We start from the raw sequence: 18448 nt of genomic DNA on the forward strand, positions 1-18448 counted from the left end.
GCCTCTCTTGTATGCATACCTGTATGCCACCGTCTGTGTGCCCTCTGTGTCTCCCGTGTGCACCTGTACTTCCCTCTCTCTTTCCCTCTGTGTGCATCAATCTGTCTCCCACCCTTGCGTTGTACCTCTTGCCCGCTCTTGTGTACACTCCTCTTGGCCTCCCGCTCTGTGGACCTATGCGCCTTCCTATGTCCACCCGTACACCCCTGTGCCTTTACTTCTATGCGCAAGAATCTGGCCCTCCTGCTGAACCTCTCAGCCTCGTTTGTGTGCACTTGTATCTGCTCTCACTCTGTGCGCATCTCTGTGCCTCCCTATGCCCTCCAATGTCCACCCTTACACCCCTGTGTCCTCACCTCTATGTGCAAGAATCTGCCCCTCCTGCTGCACCTCTTAGCCTCGCTTGTGTGCACTCCTCTCTGCCTCCCGCTCTGTGCACCTCTGCGCCTTCCTATGCATTCCTCTGTGCACCTGTACACCCCCTGTCTCCTTCGTGCTGTGCGCATCCATGTGCCTCCCCATCCCCGCTTGCACCTCTCAGCTTCTCTTGTGATCATCCCTCTGCCTCCCCGTGCCACGCGTTTATGCGTACCTCTGCGCTTCCATTGTTTCATGAGTGCACATCCCTGCTTCCTTGTGTGTGCACACCTCTATCCCTTCTCTCTTTGTGCATGCTTCTGTCATAAGAACGGACGTGGTACAGGTAGGCTGTTTATTTATTTATGTATTAGTTTTCACTTTTATTATAGGGCAAACTTTACCCGCAGGTATCAGAGCGCTTTAAATCAGCATGCTTAAAATAAGCAAGACTAGCAGTTTATATTACTGCCAACTTAGCTTAGCATAAGCAACAGCTAACCATTCACAAACAATGTTTATATACCAATTGCAAATTGAAAAAAATTAATGCAAAGCATTGTCATTTACAATGCCAGTAACTCAAACGTTAATGCTGCGAGACCTATTGCATATGCTGGTCTAAACCTGAAGCCACTTTCAGTTTAAAGTGATGCCCTTTGGGCTGCAAAAATATACCTGCCACCTTCCAGAGTTTGGTGGACACAGTACTTTCAGTCCTGTAGAGTTTCAGTGCAGACCCCTCAACAGACCATGATGCAAGTAGCTAAAGAATTATAGGTCCCAGTGTACTGAAGCATAGCTCTGTATGTCCCATGTGTGTTGTGTCACATGTGTGTACTTGATTTATTTACTTTCGCGTGTGCCACAAAAGAATGTACATAGATTTGTTTTATATTTTTGTAGCTGCTAAAATTATTTAGTTTGAACAGACCATATATTAAGACATACGAGGAAATCAAGTAGAATATACTCCCTTGATGTATCGCCTGATAATTTTAAGATGATATTATACAAAAAAGAGGGGGGGACCAAGGAGCTATTCAATGGTCCAGTGTCCGTGCTCCTTAATTTTTATACTTATTTCCAAAAAAGGGACACTGTTCCTAATGCAAGGTGCAAAAAGTCACCAAATGCATGTGGGTGCAAAAGTCACCCATATGTGAAAAAATAATAAGAAGGAAAGGAGAAACAGAATCCCTAGGTAAGGGGACCCACAGAAAAACGGGGGAAACATATTGTGTCCTCTGTTGCCCTCACACACCTCGAAAGATGTCATGCTTCATCATCGGGCGGTTGCTCCTCGTAGGGCCGGCGCTGCAATTCCCTACGGGTCCCCCGAAGGGTCTCTTTAACGGAGATCTTTTATAGGACTGCCGGATGGTGCATGCGGGTGGGTCAATTGAGGGAAATAAAAAGTGCGTGCAAGTGTAAGTAAAAATCATAATGGGTAACCATGCAGCTATTGTTGTAATCATGTACCCTGAGCAGACTCAACTGCTGAATAAAATCTAGCCCCAATGGCATACTATGCCTGGGTATAGAGAGCCATAGGTCCGCCACCCCGCACACCCGCATGCACCATCCGGCAGTCCTATAAAAGATCTCCGTTAAAGAGACCCTTCGGGGGACCCGTAGGGAATTGCAGCGCCGGCCCTACGAGGAGCAACCGCCCGATGATGAAGCATGACATCTTTCGAGGTGTGTGAGGACAACAGAGGACACAATATGTTTCCCCCGTTTTTCTGTGGGTCCCCTTACCTAGGGATTCTGTTTCTCCTTTCCTTCTTATTATTTTTTCACATATGGGTGACTTTTGCACCCACATGCATTTGGTGACTTTTTGCACCTTGCATTAGGAACAGTGTCCCTTTTTTGGAAATAAATTTTAAGATGATCACATTAATTCTATGTTTGGGTCTTCTAAAATTGTAAGTTATCCAACTTAAATATCTGTGTTTCATAGAGCTAGGCCCTCTCTGGTAGACTTTATATATAGTCACAGCATAATAACATTATCCTGACCCTCACTTATTCAATGGGTAGGAGAAAAATCTCATAATCCTGACGAATGCCCTGCACCTATTAGGCTATTAAGCAGAGCAGAAACATGTTGGTGAAAAATGTGGGGTTACAAGGATCATAAAAATCTGGAGCCATACCCCTTGATTACCTTACGATAATCTACATGTATTCATACCCAAGGTACCACATGAATAAAGGGATACCTGGTGGTATACCTTGAGGTCTTTTTAGTTAGGACCTGGACCACTGTTATCCAGAGTAGAAAAATACGTGAAAACTCTAGCGGGATAGTGTACAATAAAACATTGAACACACTTTCCTAGACCTGGGATTCCTTCTATCCTAAGGTCTCTGAGATATAGCCACCACATCTAATTTTTGTGTTATGAAAGGAACCTGGCAACCCATTGGCTACCAACCGTATCCTGCCCTGAGGCTGTTTTCTGAGCATAAGCAGGGCACCCAGAACTCAATGGGACTGAAAGAAGGAACGAAGAAGGACTGCCTTGCTGCACTGTGAAACCAGCAAAGAAAGCCACAGCTACTCACGATTGAGCTGAAGGTTTGACAAACGAACCCCAAGGATCCTAAAGGGGTTGGTTAAGTGCATTACATTGTGAAGTTGCACAACGACACCATATAATACACCCCATTTCCTCACATACAGTATTTCTCCTTCAAGAAATAAATTCAGCACAAGTTCAGTCAATTGAGAAACCAAATCTCTTTAATTTATTTACAACCACTACTGACTAGATGTACTACAAAACATACAGTTCTTTCAATCCCTTATAGTTACAAACACCTCACAAATCCAGGTAACAACACCTTCATACCACGTGGCACTCATGTTTCTCCAGTGTCAACGTTCCTTAATACAACTAGTGCTTTAAAACAGTAATAGTGTCTTCAACCCTATACCTCTCTGGGTCAGAAACCTCTGCATTTGTCTAAAATGTGACAGCTTCTCAGAGATCCTCCCCCCGCCCCCCCATTTTGAGACACCTTTTACCAAGAGAGCACTCGTGTTTCACTTTCATGAATCCGTAAATTCGAGACCTGCCACCATATCACACAATATCGACTCTTCCCACGATATAACGGTGAGCATAGGGTAAGCTGGAAGAAGATGCCAGCTCGTCTCTGGAGGCTTTGCACTGTAAGGATCCATTAAGTTTTACAACCTCTGGGGACATGAGCCTCGCCCCCTCTGCAAAGCATGTTCCCCTCAAGACCCTTCAGCTTCTCTCATACTGGAAGCTTGCAGGCCTGGGATCATCCAATACAAATGTTCAGCTCTGCTAAATTTCCCAACCAAATACAGGACTAGCTGCTAAAATCCAGAATTTCTCTCAGAATTTTGGGACTTTGTCTTTTTTTAACTGGACTACAGGTATCAAAATGCAAAGAGTAAACCTATACATGAGCTGTTAGTCACGCATGGAAGCAGTTAGGACGTTTTCTGTACATTGTGGAACTTGGTTTGAATAAACTTTTTCGACATTAATAATTACTCACAAACGTTAAACTGTGTGCCATTTAGTTAAATATATAAAACAAATAAATGAACACCGAGTTATAACAACTCTAGTAATACATTCTGACGAGTCACAAATTAATCTGACCTACTTCAGTCCAAGTTCATTAGTTCTCTAAGCACTATGTTGGCCCAGGTATATGTCATTTGGAAGGTACGGGCCAAACTTTGTGAGATAGCTGGTGCTACGATACATATACTCAAAGAAAGACATGCATTTTATAATTTGTTTACAATTACAAAATCTACACATATGCAAGATGTGTGAAAAGCAGTCATGCACCAGTGTATTATTGAATGCAAAGAAACACCTGGAATGGTTGTGCTACTCACAGATGGACCTAGGAAAAGCTATAGGTCTGGGCCTTCTCGTTGTAAAGGGCACCTAACTTCCGTTTCAGAACCCCGTGTGCTTCCTCTGCAAGTCACATTTCCCTGGCCTTTAAAGTCTCCACGTCTCACTAGAGAACCCTTCTCCTGTGCGAAGACGTCCTTTACAAACATCTAAGACCTACATTTTAAAATTCGAAAACCACAGCATTTTTAGGCACATACTAGCAGTAGCGCCCATGATGCAGCCCCATTTGTCAAATCAACGGATATAACACCCGTACCATATGCAGGACTGACCACATGCCCCTTTCTCTGACATTTCGGACCTACCTATCAGTTACAAATCCAACCTTAAAGGGTCCCAAAGGGTCCCGCTAGAATCCGTAGACTGCTGTGCTCTCTTTTCCTTACATAACATGCCAACCCGCCTACACAGGTGTCACGCTGACTAACCCTAGTAAACATCCCGTTTAGGGTCTTAAGTCTCTAGTGCAGCATATCCCTTTCCAAAAGCATCTAAATAACTTCCTTTCACATTAAGGTGATATAAGGCGTGCATGCCATGTAGTGATACATCACGCAGGAAATTTGGATAATTCTTCTTTATTTCCAAAGTAAAGTTGTACAGAGAAAAATAAGGTGCTGCCAGCTTGAAGAAGAACTCTGGACTGCACATACACTCTGACACATTCACTGTGACATACATACATTCTAATACTGACATGCATTAATTCTGGATGGAACATAACTAGGTCACATACTATAAAATGTAATATGATGCAAGCATCACTACACATCCTCCTCCTTAAATAAAAAACAAAATAAACTAAAGAAAAACTAAAAACTTATTTACACACAAAATCATCTAAAAATTTAGGAGTAACAACATTTCTTCCACTTCTGGTACATGTTTGAGGTTGTACATTTTTTGAAGCAGATGGATTGACTTCGCATGAATTCTGAGGTATACCAGAACTAATCTCTTTAGGATTATCAGACAGAGATGATGAAGATAAAGAACATGATTCTTCATTAAACAATTCTTCATTATCATTCTGAAACTCTTCAACTAACAATTCAGATCCAACTAGAGGAATTGAAGGTTGGGAGGCACCACTGTGACTGTCAAACGAACTTGTATTGGGATCTGAAGATTCAACTGGAGTTAACCACCAAAAATCACCAACATTACCCATCTCCCTTTCCTTATTTTTTGAAAAACTAGATCCTCTGGCTAAAGCAATCTTGCTCATGTGATGAATGGAACCATCGTCTAGCAACACGGTATTGCGCATCACTTTGGTAATGGTTTTTGGATCAGAGAAGCGAGGTTGTAACTTACCAATTTTCTTGGAAGACTTAACTCTAACTAATTGACCAACCTCAACTTGTGTATCCCTGGTGCCATGTTTTTTATCATAATACACTTTATTTTTGTCTTGAGATTTGCAAATATTATCACTGACACTGACAGCATTCCAAACATATGCTTTACTTCTGCCCAACCATGTGGGATTTAACTTGGAATAAGGGAACCTGCCTCTCATAAGACCAAACGGACTTTCACCATTAGTTTCATGAACCGTGATTCTGTATGACCACAACATCTTGTTAAGTTCAACAAACCAATTCTTCCTGTTCTTATTGGCCAGCTGTAGCGTGCCTTTAATGATTCTGTTAACTCTTTCAACAACTGAATTGCCTTGAGGATGATAAACAGCAGCAAATCTTTGTTTGATACCTGAGGATTCCATAAAGACCTTCATGGCATCAGACTTGAACTGAACACCATTATCCGTCAAAATGGACGCAGGCAGACCTTCTCTGATGAAACATTCATCTAAAAATGCTATAACTGTGTCAGTGCTTATTTTGTCAACCACTTTCAATTCAATCCATCTGGAAAATAGATCTACTACTACTAGTATAAATTTGATGGACTCGTCTTGCCATATGATAGGTCCCATAATATCTAAAGCTAACTCTTCCCATGGTAATTTGGGACACTTAAGTGAGGACATAGGAGGATTGAGGGTTTTTTGGCTCTTATCAGAACATTCACATTGCACACAATCACGTACAGATCTTTCTATCTCTAAATCGATACCGGGCCACCAGTACAAAGCTTTTATTACTCTTTTAGTTCTGGATATACCCGGATGTCCCTCATGTCCTAATGAAATAATTTTTTGACGTACACCAGATGGTGGTATAAGTTTGTCACCACGACATAGGAAATCATCATCCACACTAAGTTCATCCTTAATCTCCCAATAGGGCTTAAGTTGAGTGTCAGATTTTGCTAAAACAAACCAACCTAGATTGATTTTTTTCTTGATTGCATCCAGTACTCCATCCTTGACAGATGCTGAATTCCACTCATCTTTTGATAATCCATTTGGATCAGAAAATATACCAGCAACACAAAAATCATTCCACGAGTTTTCATCAATTTCCTTCATGGGTAAGGGTAACCTACTTAAAAAATCCGCAACTACATTTTTAGCTCCAGGTACGTATTGTATGGTGTACATATAATCTTGAAGTCTCATGGATAAGCGAGCAATCCTGGCTGAAGCTTTGTACAAACCCTCAGTAGTGAGAAGTTTGGTCAGGGGTTTGTGGTCTGAACGTAATATAAATTGTTTGCCCCATATAAATTTACGAAAATGTTCCATAGACCATACCACAGCCAGAGTTTCGCGCTCAATTACAGAGTATTTCTCTTCACAAGGTGACAAAGAGCGTGAAGCAAAAGCAATAACAACTTCAACACCCTGCTCAGAAATTTGTGAGAGAACACAACCTAAACCAACACCGCTAGCGTCAGTGGTCAAATACGTTATAGCAGAAGGGTCAAAACCTTGTAACATTGGTGCATTAACTATTGCATATTTGATTTCCCTGAAGGCAGCTTTACATTTCTCATCCCAAACAAAAGGTGATTTATTCTTCATGAGAACACGCATGTGAAACGTTTTCTGTGAAAATTGATTGACAAACTTAGAGTAGAACTCAGCTAAACCCAGAAATGATCTGAGTTCGTCCTTTGACTTAGGTTCAGGAGAGTTTACAATAGCTTCCACTAGTTTCGTTTTAGGTTTTATGCCTCCATCACAGATCTCATGACCTAAATAAGTAACGGAATTTTGCGAAAATTTACATTTACTGAGTTCTCCAACTAAACCATTTTTAGCTAGGATACTAAGAACTTTTCTTAAGAGATTGTCATGGTGATCTTTATCTTTCCCCATGATTAGGATATCATCTTGGAAGAAAATTACCCCTTTTACATGTCCAAACAAGTTTGTCATTAATCTCTGAAATACTGCTGCCGCAGATGCTAAGCCAAATGGCATTCTTTTAAATCTAAAGCATCCAAATGGGGTAGCAAAAGATGTCAAGTGTCTGCTTTCAGGATCAAGAACAACTTGATGATAAGCTGCTGATAGGTCAAGAGTAGAAAATACTTTTGCATCTTTGGTCAAAGACAACATTTCATCAATGCGTGGAAGTGGATACTGGTCAACCAAAATTTGACTGTTCAGATACCTCAAATCCACACACAAACGGGCTTTGCCATTGGTCTTGCGTGCGACGACCAATGGCGAAACCCATTCAGCTGCTTCTACAGTCTCAATAATATTAGAGCTCAATAATTTATCTAACTCAGCTTTGACTTCATCCTTGATAATCATAGGAATGTTCCTAGCTTTGTGGATTTTTGGGACTGCATTATCTTTGAGTCTAATTTGGTGTGCAAAACCTTTTAGTTTACCAATGTTACCAGTAAAAACAGAAGGAAACTCATTAATGACCCATTTTTTGGTGTCTTCACTTATACATGAAACCAAGACTTGTTCCTTACTGTTAGGATCTAGAATTATATGTAGGCTTTTTTGGTCCCTCCAACCTAAAACCGAAGGGCCCTCTTTGGAAACATACAGTTTGCAAGTGGCATGCATTCCTTTGAATTTGAAAATTAAAAGCCTGAACCCTAAAATCACAATTGTGTTGTCAGTATAGCTTACAGGTGAAATATCAGAGGGTTCCAACCAATTACCAATTTGGTTAACAAACTTCTGATCCCAAACACTCTTATTTACAATAGTATATGGTGATCCAGAGTCTGCAGCTAGTTGTGTCATGACTCCACCTAACGATACTTGACATAACGGTTTACTGGAATCAATATCAGAAATATTCAAGACTACTTTTTTTTTTACAACATTTTGCACAAGTAATACTTCTTCATCGGACGATGAGGTGCAATCTTGTGCTACTTCTTGGATGCATGCAATTTTACTTTTGGAATTTTTAAATACCTTCCTCTTACACGCATTAGCAAAATGCCCCATAACCCCACAATTCAAACATTTAGTGTTTTTGGCTGGACACTTAGGATAATGGGCAAGGTGAGAATGACTACCACATCTATAACACGCTGGTTCAGAAGTTTTCTTATAGTCAGAGCTCTCTTTTTTAGAATTGCCAGGTCTGTAGTCTTTGTTAGTTTTAATAAAGGATTTCCCTTCAGAAATTTTGTTTACCATATCAGGTTCCTTTTTGTCACTGGAAAGAGAAGCTTTTGCACAACGCTCTGAAAGTTCTGCTTTTTTGACCATAGCAATAATTTCTTTCAAAGTTCCATCACCTTCAACCCATAACTTATTTTGAATGGTTTTAGTTTTGGTATACATGACAATTTGATCACGAATAAAGTCATCATGGAGTTGAGCAAATTTGCACTTAACAGCTAATTTTCTAAGTGCTGAAACGTAGTCCTCTACTGATTCGGATTTTTCTTGCTTGCGTTGGAAAAAAGAATGTCTGGTGACAGCAATGCAAACACATGGAGAGAAATAATCATCAATATCCAATAGCGCCGAATTGAATACATCAATGTCACCTCCAGATCTATCAGTTTTGTCTAATTGATTGAAGATTCTCAATCCTTCAGGACCAAGACCTAATAATAAAATCCTTTTTTTTCTTTCAGGAGTGAAAGGTCCACTTACATCTTCCATGTTTGCAACATAGTTCAAAAAATATTCTTTCCAATCCAACCAAGCAACAGGAGGATCACCTGGAACAACTAAAAATTCCCTTGGAGCATTTAAGTTTAAACCAAGTAAAGGCTTTTCACTAGAAGTTGTAGCACTGTTAGTGTCAGGCATATTGATTGAAGTAAGATAATATATATATTATATTTGTAATTGTTTTTGTTCAAGTAATATATATTATATTTGTAATTGTTTTTTTTTTTTTTCAAGTAAAAACAAATTAATTGCAGGCAGCACCTTAAATTAAGTAATCTGTACGTAACGTTCGTAATTGTAATTACTAACAGTGAAAATTAAGATAAAATGTAAATACCAGAAGATTTGTCAGTGTCCGGACCCAAAGCTGACTGAATTGCGGTGGAAATGTAAATAAACACCTGAAAAGCGATTTAAAATGGCCGCCAACGTGACCTTGCGTGGGGTCGTACCCACAATGCACTGCAATGTTTGCTGACGTAGTGAGCAGTGACGGGGCTTCAGAGAGAAGGCGCCGCGACGTTTGAATTCGCTGAGCACCAAGCCAAGATGCTGCAGCAGTTAGTCCAACGGCAAGAATCAAAAGATGCACAGCGCTGGTTAAGTCATTTGCCTGAAGTAAGAATCGCTTTCTACTTTCTTATAAATAAAATCTCACCGCAATGCCCTGAAGTAGGTCCGATGAACAATGAGGAGATTTCCTTAAAAAAAAAAACGGGTTTTTCTTGAACACGTAGAAACGCGATGGAAATCACACTGAAGCAGGATCACGAAGCAGGGTCATAGGATCACAGCAATCTTCATTATATTAACAGTTTCCCTCGTCGCCAAATTTGTAGTGATACATCACGCAGGAAATTTGGATAATTCTTCTTTATTTCCAAAGTAAAGTTGTACAGAGAAAAATAAGGTGCTGCCAGCTTGAAGAAGAACTCTGGACTGCACATACACTCTGACACATTCACTGTGACATACATACATTCTAATACTGACATGCATTAATTCTGGATGGAACATAACTAGGTCACATACTATAAAATGTAATATGATGCAAGCATCACTACATGCCATCACTCGGTACTCCCTGCCTTGTAGCATTCTTGTAACCAGCACTCCCTGGCGACCGAATCAAATGTGGCCTCACTCACACCCTTGTCCATTAAATGACAGATAACCGCGCAATACTCTATACCCAGGCCCCCTCCATTACCAGACCCTCCCATGCGTCCTCCACCCCACGTGCTCACGTCAGAAGTGGGATGGGCGTCCACACTATGCAGTGCGGGTATCGTCCCCGCGCGGGGTCCAGAGCGGCGCTCAGCTGCTTCATTTTCGGATCTTCCACTTCCGCCATGGCGGCCAGCAGCCGCTCGGCTTCCGACATCGTCATTGCGTTACTTCCTGGTGACGGGCGTCAGGCAGCGGCCGCTTGATGTGTCACTTCCTGGAGACCGAGTCAAATGTTCCGCACCGCCCTTAAACCGGTGTTCTGTACACCTTCTAAGTGAAATGTCATGTTTTTGGACTGCGCTTTAGTCCAGAAACCAACAACGAGTTTCGTCTGCCTGTTGTTAATACGCATTATTCATTTAGGGAAAGGGTTTCTTGTTGGAGGAGGTGCGAGCCCTTGGCTATGTACCCGTCTGATAGGTAAACAGTACATTTCGGCTGCTAGTTACATGGCAGCTGGATAAATAGCAGAAATTGTGTATTATTTGACCTGCGGCCGTGTATGTAAACAGGTAGCAATGTTTATTAGTTAGGTGGCCACAGACTAAACAGCAGAGATGATGTACTCTTTGGCCTGTGCATGCCAATAGCAAAGAAACTTCACTATTTACCTGGCAGCTGACATGTTGCAAAGATCACCTACTATTAAGGCTGCTGGCTAGATACCAGTGATAATACAGTATCTGGCCGGCAGATGCTCAAACAGCACAGAAGCTTTACTTTTTACACAGCTGCAGCACCATGTACTATTTTGACTGCTGGCAGAAAACAGCGGTCATGGCACAAGTTATAACAAAAATGTTTTAAAAAAGAAGTGAGGGACTAGCCAAATTGACAGTATGCAAGTGACATCATTGCACATGACGTCACAGCACCTAACAGCATATGTGGCCTCATAGAAAATGACCTCACAAGAATTGCCATCCAATATTAAAACGTCACATACGTTTAGCAGGTCTATATTGTACATTTAAGCGCATTTCGAGATTTAACAAATTAGATTTTGTATCAGGGTTGTGGCAAAAAAGTGGTGCAAAATCTGGGCCTCAACTAATACCTTTTTTTAAAAACTTATGCCACAAAAAAATTGGCAACAAGGAGGAAACATGGCATTAGATCTGTTCTGCTTAATTTGTTGCAAAGTCTGTGTCTTAAAATATCTTAAGGGGTTAAGGCACCTGCTGCAGAGGTCTTTGTGTGCCCAGTAAATCTCAGGGAATAATAATGGTAAAATAACTGTGGAGATTAACACCTTTGCTGGAGTGATCGGTTTGCTAGTCCCACGTTTGAATTAAAGTAGCATAGAAGGTTAATGTGCCTCCTGCAAAGCACATCTTAAAACATGCAGATGTCAGATTTTTATTTTATGTAGATAGGTAAGTGGGTCACTGTTTTTAACACAGAGATCTTTTTGTTGTTGCAGTTCATAAATTGTAATCCTTCTAATATAGAATAGTGAGCTATGAAGGACATGTGACTTCTACACCTTGTAACCCTCACTGTTGAATCTAGCACATCTTCTGCATTGATTTATACACTTACGTGGTTTATTGTTGATGTATAATGTGTATATTACATAAAGCGTTCTGACACCTTGCATTGGGATGAGTAGTCAATAGCACGCCTCTCTCAAGTACCTGTGGAGTGATAACAAGGTGTTTGTCTTAGTTTCCGTTCCACTGTGTTTGCCTCTAAGTGTGAGGCTCCAGACCGCACCTAGCCAGGATCAGATGGGTACAAAAGGAGTCCTGATGGCCCCTTAACTTTGGACTTTATTGTTGGCCCAGCTGCAAGTGAAAATAAAAAAAAGTCGCTTCCCTGTCTGTCATTGCTGCTGGGAACGGAAATCAGACAATGTGCAGGCGTTGTGGAAGGTGTCCCGGTGTCTGAAAGTTACGTCGGTTAGTTACTGCGAGGGGAGGTGATGTGTCATTTCTCCAGACAAGCGGCATTGATTCCTTACTGAAGCCCAGCTGAGCCTTACCTGGCGCACAGGAGCATTGCATGGAAAATCTGGATGTATTGGGGTTGTTGCTGCAGTGGCAAAACAGATGCTGCACCGATTTTCACAGTCGTGAGCAGGTAATGCTTTGAATCTTCAGCCGCACAGCAGGGCCTGGGTGGGAGTCGAGGCAGGTGTCTCTGATGTCGGAGATACAGTGCCCGGGACTCAGGCTGCGGCAATTTTTTGGGCAGCACGGCAGGCGCTGCGTTGATTCTTCGGCCAAACCACATCGCGGCAATGCATTGATTTTTCAACTGCACGGCAAGCTTGTGGCGGGAAAAGCAGGTGCTGAAGACTGGTGCGTGGAATTTCTTCCTTTTCTTGCAGTAGAAGCCACCTCCAAGGGCCCAGACTGGAATTGGCACCACTTGGCAGGTAAGAACTCTCAGCAGGTGAGTTCAGATGCTGCAGCTTAAGTGTTTGATGGCACTGAGACTTCTTCCTACTTTGGCAAGTAGGAAGATGAAAACAGAGTCCAGTCCTTACACTCTTCAAAACAAAAGCGGCAGACCAGCACAACACAGCAACAAGCAGAGTGTCAGTTCTCCTCCTACAGCTTCTCCAGCTTCTCTTCTTGTCAAAATCTCCTCCTAGTCCAGAAGTGTCCTAAAAATGAGGGGTCACAGGGCCAATACTTATACCCCTTTGCCTTTGAAGTAGACCTACTTCAAAGGATAGTCTTTGTAGTGTACAGATCCTGCCTTGCCCTGACCTGGTTCCAGACACACTACAGAGGGTTGGAGGCAGCTTTGTGTGAGGACAGGCACAGCCCTATGTAGGTGTCAGGGCCAACTCCTCCCACCAGTCTAGCTCAGGAAGGCCCACATGCATGGTGATGGACAATCAGGATATGCAGGCACCTCAGCTCCCTTTGTGTGACTGTCTACAGTGAATGCACAAACAGCCCAACTGTCAGTCTAATCCAGATGTGGATTCCACAGGCAAGCAGAGGCACAGAATGGTAAATCAGGAAAATACTAATTTTCTAAAAGTGGCATTTTCAAACACACAATGTAAATTTCACCTTCACAGAAAGATGTTTTAAAATCCTGAGTTCAGGGAACCCAATATTCCAACCTCTGTCTCTTCCCAATTGAAAGTTACACTTGTAAGGTGTTTCAAGGCAGCTCCAATGATAACCCAGGGGTGAGATAGCCCTTGCAATCGTGAAAAACTTAATTAGCACTATTTCGCTATCAGGATATGTAAACCACACCAGCACGTGTCCTACCTTTCACATACACTGTGCCCTGCCCATGGGGCTACTTTGGACCTACCTTAGGGGTGCCTGAAATGTAGATAAAGGGAAGGTATGGGCCTGGCAAGTGGGTGCATTGCCAGGTCGCCATGACAGTTTGAAACTGCACTCCCAGACACTTCTGTGGCAGGCCTGAGACATGTTTGGAGGGCTACTCATGTGGGAGGCACAATAAGTGCTGCAGGCCCACTACTAACATTTGATTTACAGGCCCTGGGCATACACAGTGCATTTTACTATGGACTTACCATTAAATTAAACATGCCAGTCATGGATAACCAATCATAATATCAATTTACACAAGGAGTACTTACAATTTAGCACTGATCAGCAGTAATAAAGTGCCCAGAGTTCAAAAACCAGCAAAAACAAAGTCCAGCATACAGTCAAAAATATAAAAGCAACAAGACAGGGGAAACCACACCAAGGATGCCAGGTCTAACAGTCAGCCACCAGGTAGACATAGAATTTTCTCTGCTATTTACTTGGCCATTGGCAGCCTTGAAAATGGCAGAGAAACTTCACTATTTACCAGGCCGCTGGTTAAATAATAGAGATTCTGCACTGTTTGCCTGGCTGCTGTGCAAATAGCGGAAAAACCTCAATATTCTCATTGACACTGGCTAAATAGTAGAGATTCTGCACTATTTCACAGTAGCCATTCAAAAAAAGAAACTTTACTGTTTACCTGGCCATTGGCTAAATACCAGAGGTTATGTACTTTTTGTCCAGCAGTTAAGCAAACACCAAAGAAACTTCACTCATTATCCGGCTGCTGGCAAAACAGCAGACATTTATAATTTGGCCAGCAGTCATGCAAATGAACTGAATTATTTTCCTGGTTGCTGGTTAAATAGCAGTAATTATATACTATTTCACCGGTTGGCTGGCAAATAGCAAAAAAGAAAAAAAATATTCAGCTGCTGGCTAAATAGTATAAATGATGTACGGTTTTGCTGATGGCCTTGCAAATAGAAAATATATTTCATTATCCACCTGGTGGCTTGCTAAATAGCAAACAGTATGCAAAACGTGGCCAGTTGGCATGCAAATAATGGAGGAACTTCTCTGTATACCTGGCTGGTGGCTAAAAAGGTTACATTTGGAGTTGTTATGCCTTTTGCCAGGTAGAACTGCTAACAAGGAGTAAATATAATTGCCATCCATCTCCTTATAAAAGTTAGGGTCCTGATGTGTTATTATTACATTCATTGATAGCATTCATTCTTCAAGAGTAAGCATTTTTGTGGTCGCAAACCCTGTGATTTTGCGAAACGAGGACCTTTGTGCTAAAACTGGCTTAGATGCAAGCACTAACTTACAGGAAGGCCAAGTTGAAATTGTCATTGCGCCGGAGTAATCATAATAATTCTGGTCATTTCACATTACCGAAAAGCCAGCGATTATTCCCACTCACGTAATTAAGAGTAAAATCCTACCGCAGGAGGATGGAGACTATAAAATTTGCAAGCTGCTGCTATGCTTGTTCTGTTGCATTTAGCACTATTTTCTTAGCACAAAATGCATTCTCTGGTTCATTTTGGATGTGAGGATGCTTTTTGCTCCAAGAAAATAGAGATAAATGCTGGGTCCTTCCCCACACCCAATGTTGCTGTAATCCCATGTAATTACACTGCAGCAAATTATACAAGATACACACAGACTTACTTACTTATACGTCTAAAGGTCCCAAATGGTTGAATTTTTCCAGGTATTTTGACAGATATGGCACTCTTTTAAGTTTCCTGCACAGGTGGCTAATGATAAAGATGATTAAAACCTCTAAAGACTTGTTATTGCCATTTAATTTTCTACAGCTATGTACTTGGTCTTTCTCACAGAGTCAAGGGAATCTACCAGTGCCAGATATAGGATTACCCAAGGGCTCCATGTTATCAGAACACCTGTTTCTCTGCAGCAAATCAGTGCATTCTCACGATATTAGTTAGTGATCAGTTCAATTAAACAAATCAGACTAAAACCCCTGAAAACAATGATTTGTAAAACCAAAGGCCAGAAATGGACATGTTGTATCCCAGTGATATAGTGCCATCTGATATTTAGGATGATCTTATCAGAGTTGAAACAATTGCATAGGACCCCTTATGAAAACACCAACACAGTATAATTGAGAGACTTCATTCAAATCTCATGACAGAAGGAAGAAATCGTATGGGTTAGATTTAGAGTTTGGGGGCTGAAGTTAACTCCATCAAAATGGCAGAAGACAGTCCCTTTGCAATCATGAGGGACCTACGCCTGCCAAATTTAGAGTTGTCCGCCTGCCCTATGGTCAACTTTCCAATTTGACAGGAGCTGCGGTCATGGTGGTTCCTGTCTATGCAGTAAACTTTTGAAGGACAATACTGTAAGACATGATGGCCAGCCAGCAAACTTTTGAAAGCTTTTTGTTTTTCAAAAACAAACTCCCAAAGCATGAGTTTGTGTTAGAAAAACAAACATTAAGTGCCCATACAAGCTGGGAGTTTTCTCACAGGATGTCATGGTAATTTTTTTTTTTTTACTGTACTTACAGCCATGTTATGCCCTAAATAAGGTGGGCGATGTAAAGTTCATCCTCCTCCGACCCCTACTCTGCAGCCAAAGGTAGTATTCCCTTGAGGAGCCACAGGCAGAGGAATGGGACTATAATCAATGGAACTGAATATCATTTGCGTATTAATAAATATTGCCAATAAATCAGGGAAACACATACAACGCATCAAAGATACAGAAGAAAAGAAATTCACAGAGAGATTGTATTAATTGGGTTTACTGCAAATATTCTAAGAAATAAGACACTGGAAAAAACATTTTGTTTCCTTCATTCTTGTGACTTATGGATCACTCATTTCATTGTTCCACTTTTATACTCATTTTCCAGACCAGAAATGTTTGCTGAGAACCACTGCTGAGGTTTCAGAACTGATTTGGGGGTCAGATTCCCTTTCAAATGTCAAAGGGCAGCCCTGCTTAGAAATGTTGTCACCTATACTAAGAGAAACTCTGACCTACACATCACTCCTAACATATACCTATGTCAAAACCCAGGAAGAACTAATCAGCAGCCCTTTGCTAACAAGGACCTCACATAATATCTGTGGGTAGCAGTTTATTCATCCTTCCTCACTTCAATGACTGGGTCTCCAACCTCCAGCAACAGGGATGCAGTCAATACACTTCCACTGTCTGGAATAGATGTGTCTACTATTCATCGTGTCATGCAAAATGCATCCCACTACTCCATGCACTTAGATTTTCAAATTTAAAAAAAATTCTTTATTTCGGCCTTTATGGCCATAAAAGCACAGAGGTAAAAATACAGCACAGTTTATACATATGAATCTTACAGAGATAAAATGCATGTGCATTACAGTATTTTAAAAAAAAATCTGAATATGAATATTAAAAAAGTACTACTTAAGAATACACATTTTATAACGTTTAGAAAGGGAGATGAAATTATTAATAACTTTTGTTTACAATAATAAGATAAAATTATCCAATTGACCCAGATATCAGTATGGATAGACGTACACACCTCATAGAGAATAAATATCGGGAGACTGAATACACAATGGGCAGACTGGTGTCATATTTTAGGAGCCTTTAGGCCTCCACACAATGCTTTGTCCCAAGATTCCGGCGAACCTGTTGTAGCCATCGGTATCTAACCTTCTTGTATGCCAGGCAGACAAATAGTACATGTTGATCCGTCTCCGGATTATCTGCACAGACCGGACAGCCCTGGGTCAAAGTGTCTCCCCATTTATTTGTAAAGGCACGGAGTGGTAATACTCTGGTTTATCTAGCAACCTGGTTTGCCGATTCCTAATCCCTTTGCTTGCAGTTCCTGTATTCCTGGCCTTAGTTCTGGTATTACTTTGTGTGGCACTAATGCATCAGGTCTTCAGGTGCTGATGCCACTGTCCTTGATGTTCCCAGCCTCCTAGTCCACTGGTTCTTTTGTCCCATTCTAGTTCTACTAGTCCTCCTGGTTTGCTTGTTCTACCTTGTTCTGGTCCTCCATCATGGTCCTCCTAGTAATGGTCCCCCTGGGTCTGGCAATCCTCATCCTCCGGCACTGGTTCTAATAGTTTGCATGTTGTGGGCCTCCCTGATCGATGTAGTCCTTGTCACTCTCGTTTAGGATCTCCCTGAGTCGGACCCTCATTGACCTTATGATCCTGGCGCCACGGGCTCTAGACTCCTTGGTCCTTTATATCCCTCCTTGTCATTCTAATCTTGATTCTCCAGGTTCCGCTAGACCTGGTTTTCTTTTCGCGGTCTTCCCAGTCCTGGTCCATTTGCTTCTGGTTCCTTTGTCTTCCTTGAACTGATTAGTACAAAACAAGACCTAGACTATTAAAGCACTCACAAAATTTCACCCTTCTTTAGGATATTTCGTTTTTCGCATTCTATTTGCAAACCATACTCCCCTTTTAAGCGTTAATGGGGTAGCCGATATACCTTAGGGTAGTGCTATATTTAAACCATTGCCTGATTCTAAAAAAAAACTAAGATACAGTTGTGAGACCATTCATACCACACCTAATCTCGTGTCCAACATATATAGTGCTAAACCGAAAAAAAGTGTGCAAGAGCGAGATGGCACCTCACGGGCGCACCACCAAACGGGAACCTGACTGGTACTCGCCAGGATA

The 18448-nt window shown here is 41.5% G+C and overlaps 1 protein-coding gene across 1 annotated transcript in view; it reads right to left on the reverse strand.

Annotated features, from left to right (window-relative positions):
- TMEM222 (transmembrane protein 222) overlaps window positions 1-10719 on the reverse strand; it is a 139563-nt gene extending 128844 nt beyond the window's left edge. The window contains exon 1 of the mRNA XM_078682612.1: window positions 10539-10719. Coding sequence (XP_078538738.1) covers window positions 10539-10681 — 143 coding nt within the window. The 5' untranslated portion in view covers window positions 10682-10719. The remainder of the gene's footprint in view (window positions 1-10538) is intronic.
- Window positions 10720-18448: the final 7729 nt, after the last annotated feature.

The sequence above is a fragment of the Lissotriton helveticus genome, chromosome 3_1 (assembly GCF_964261635.1).
Source record: "Lissotriton helveticus chromosome 3_1, aLisHel1.1, whole genome shotgun sequence".
NCBI lineage: Eukaryota > Metazoa > Chordata > Amphibia > Caudata > Salamandridae > Lissotriton > Lissotriton helveticus.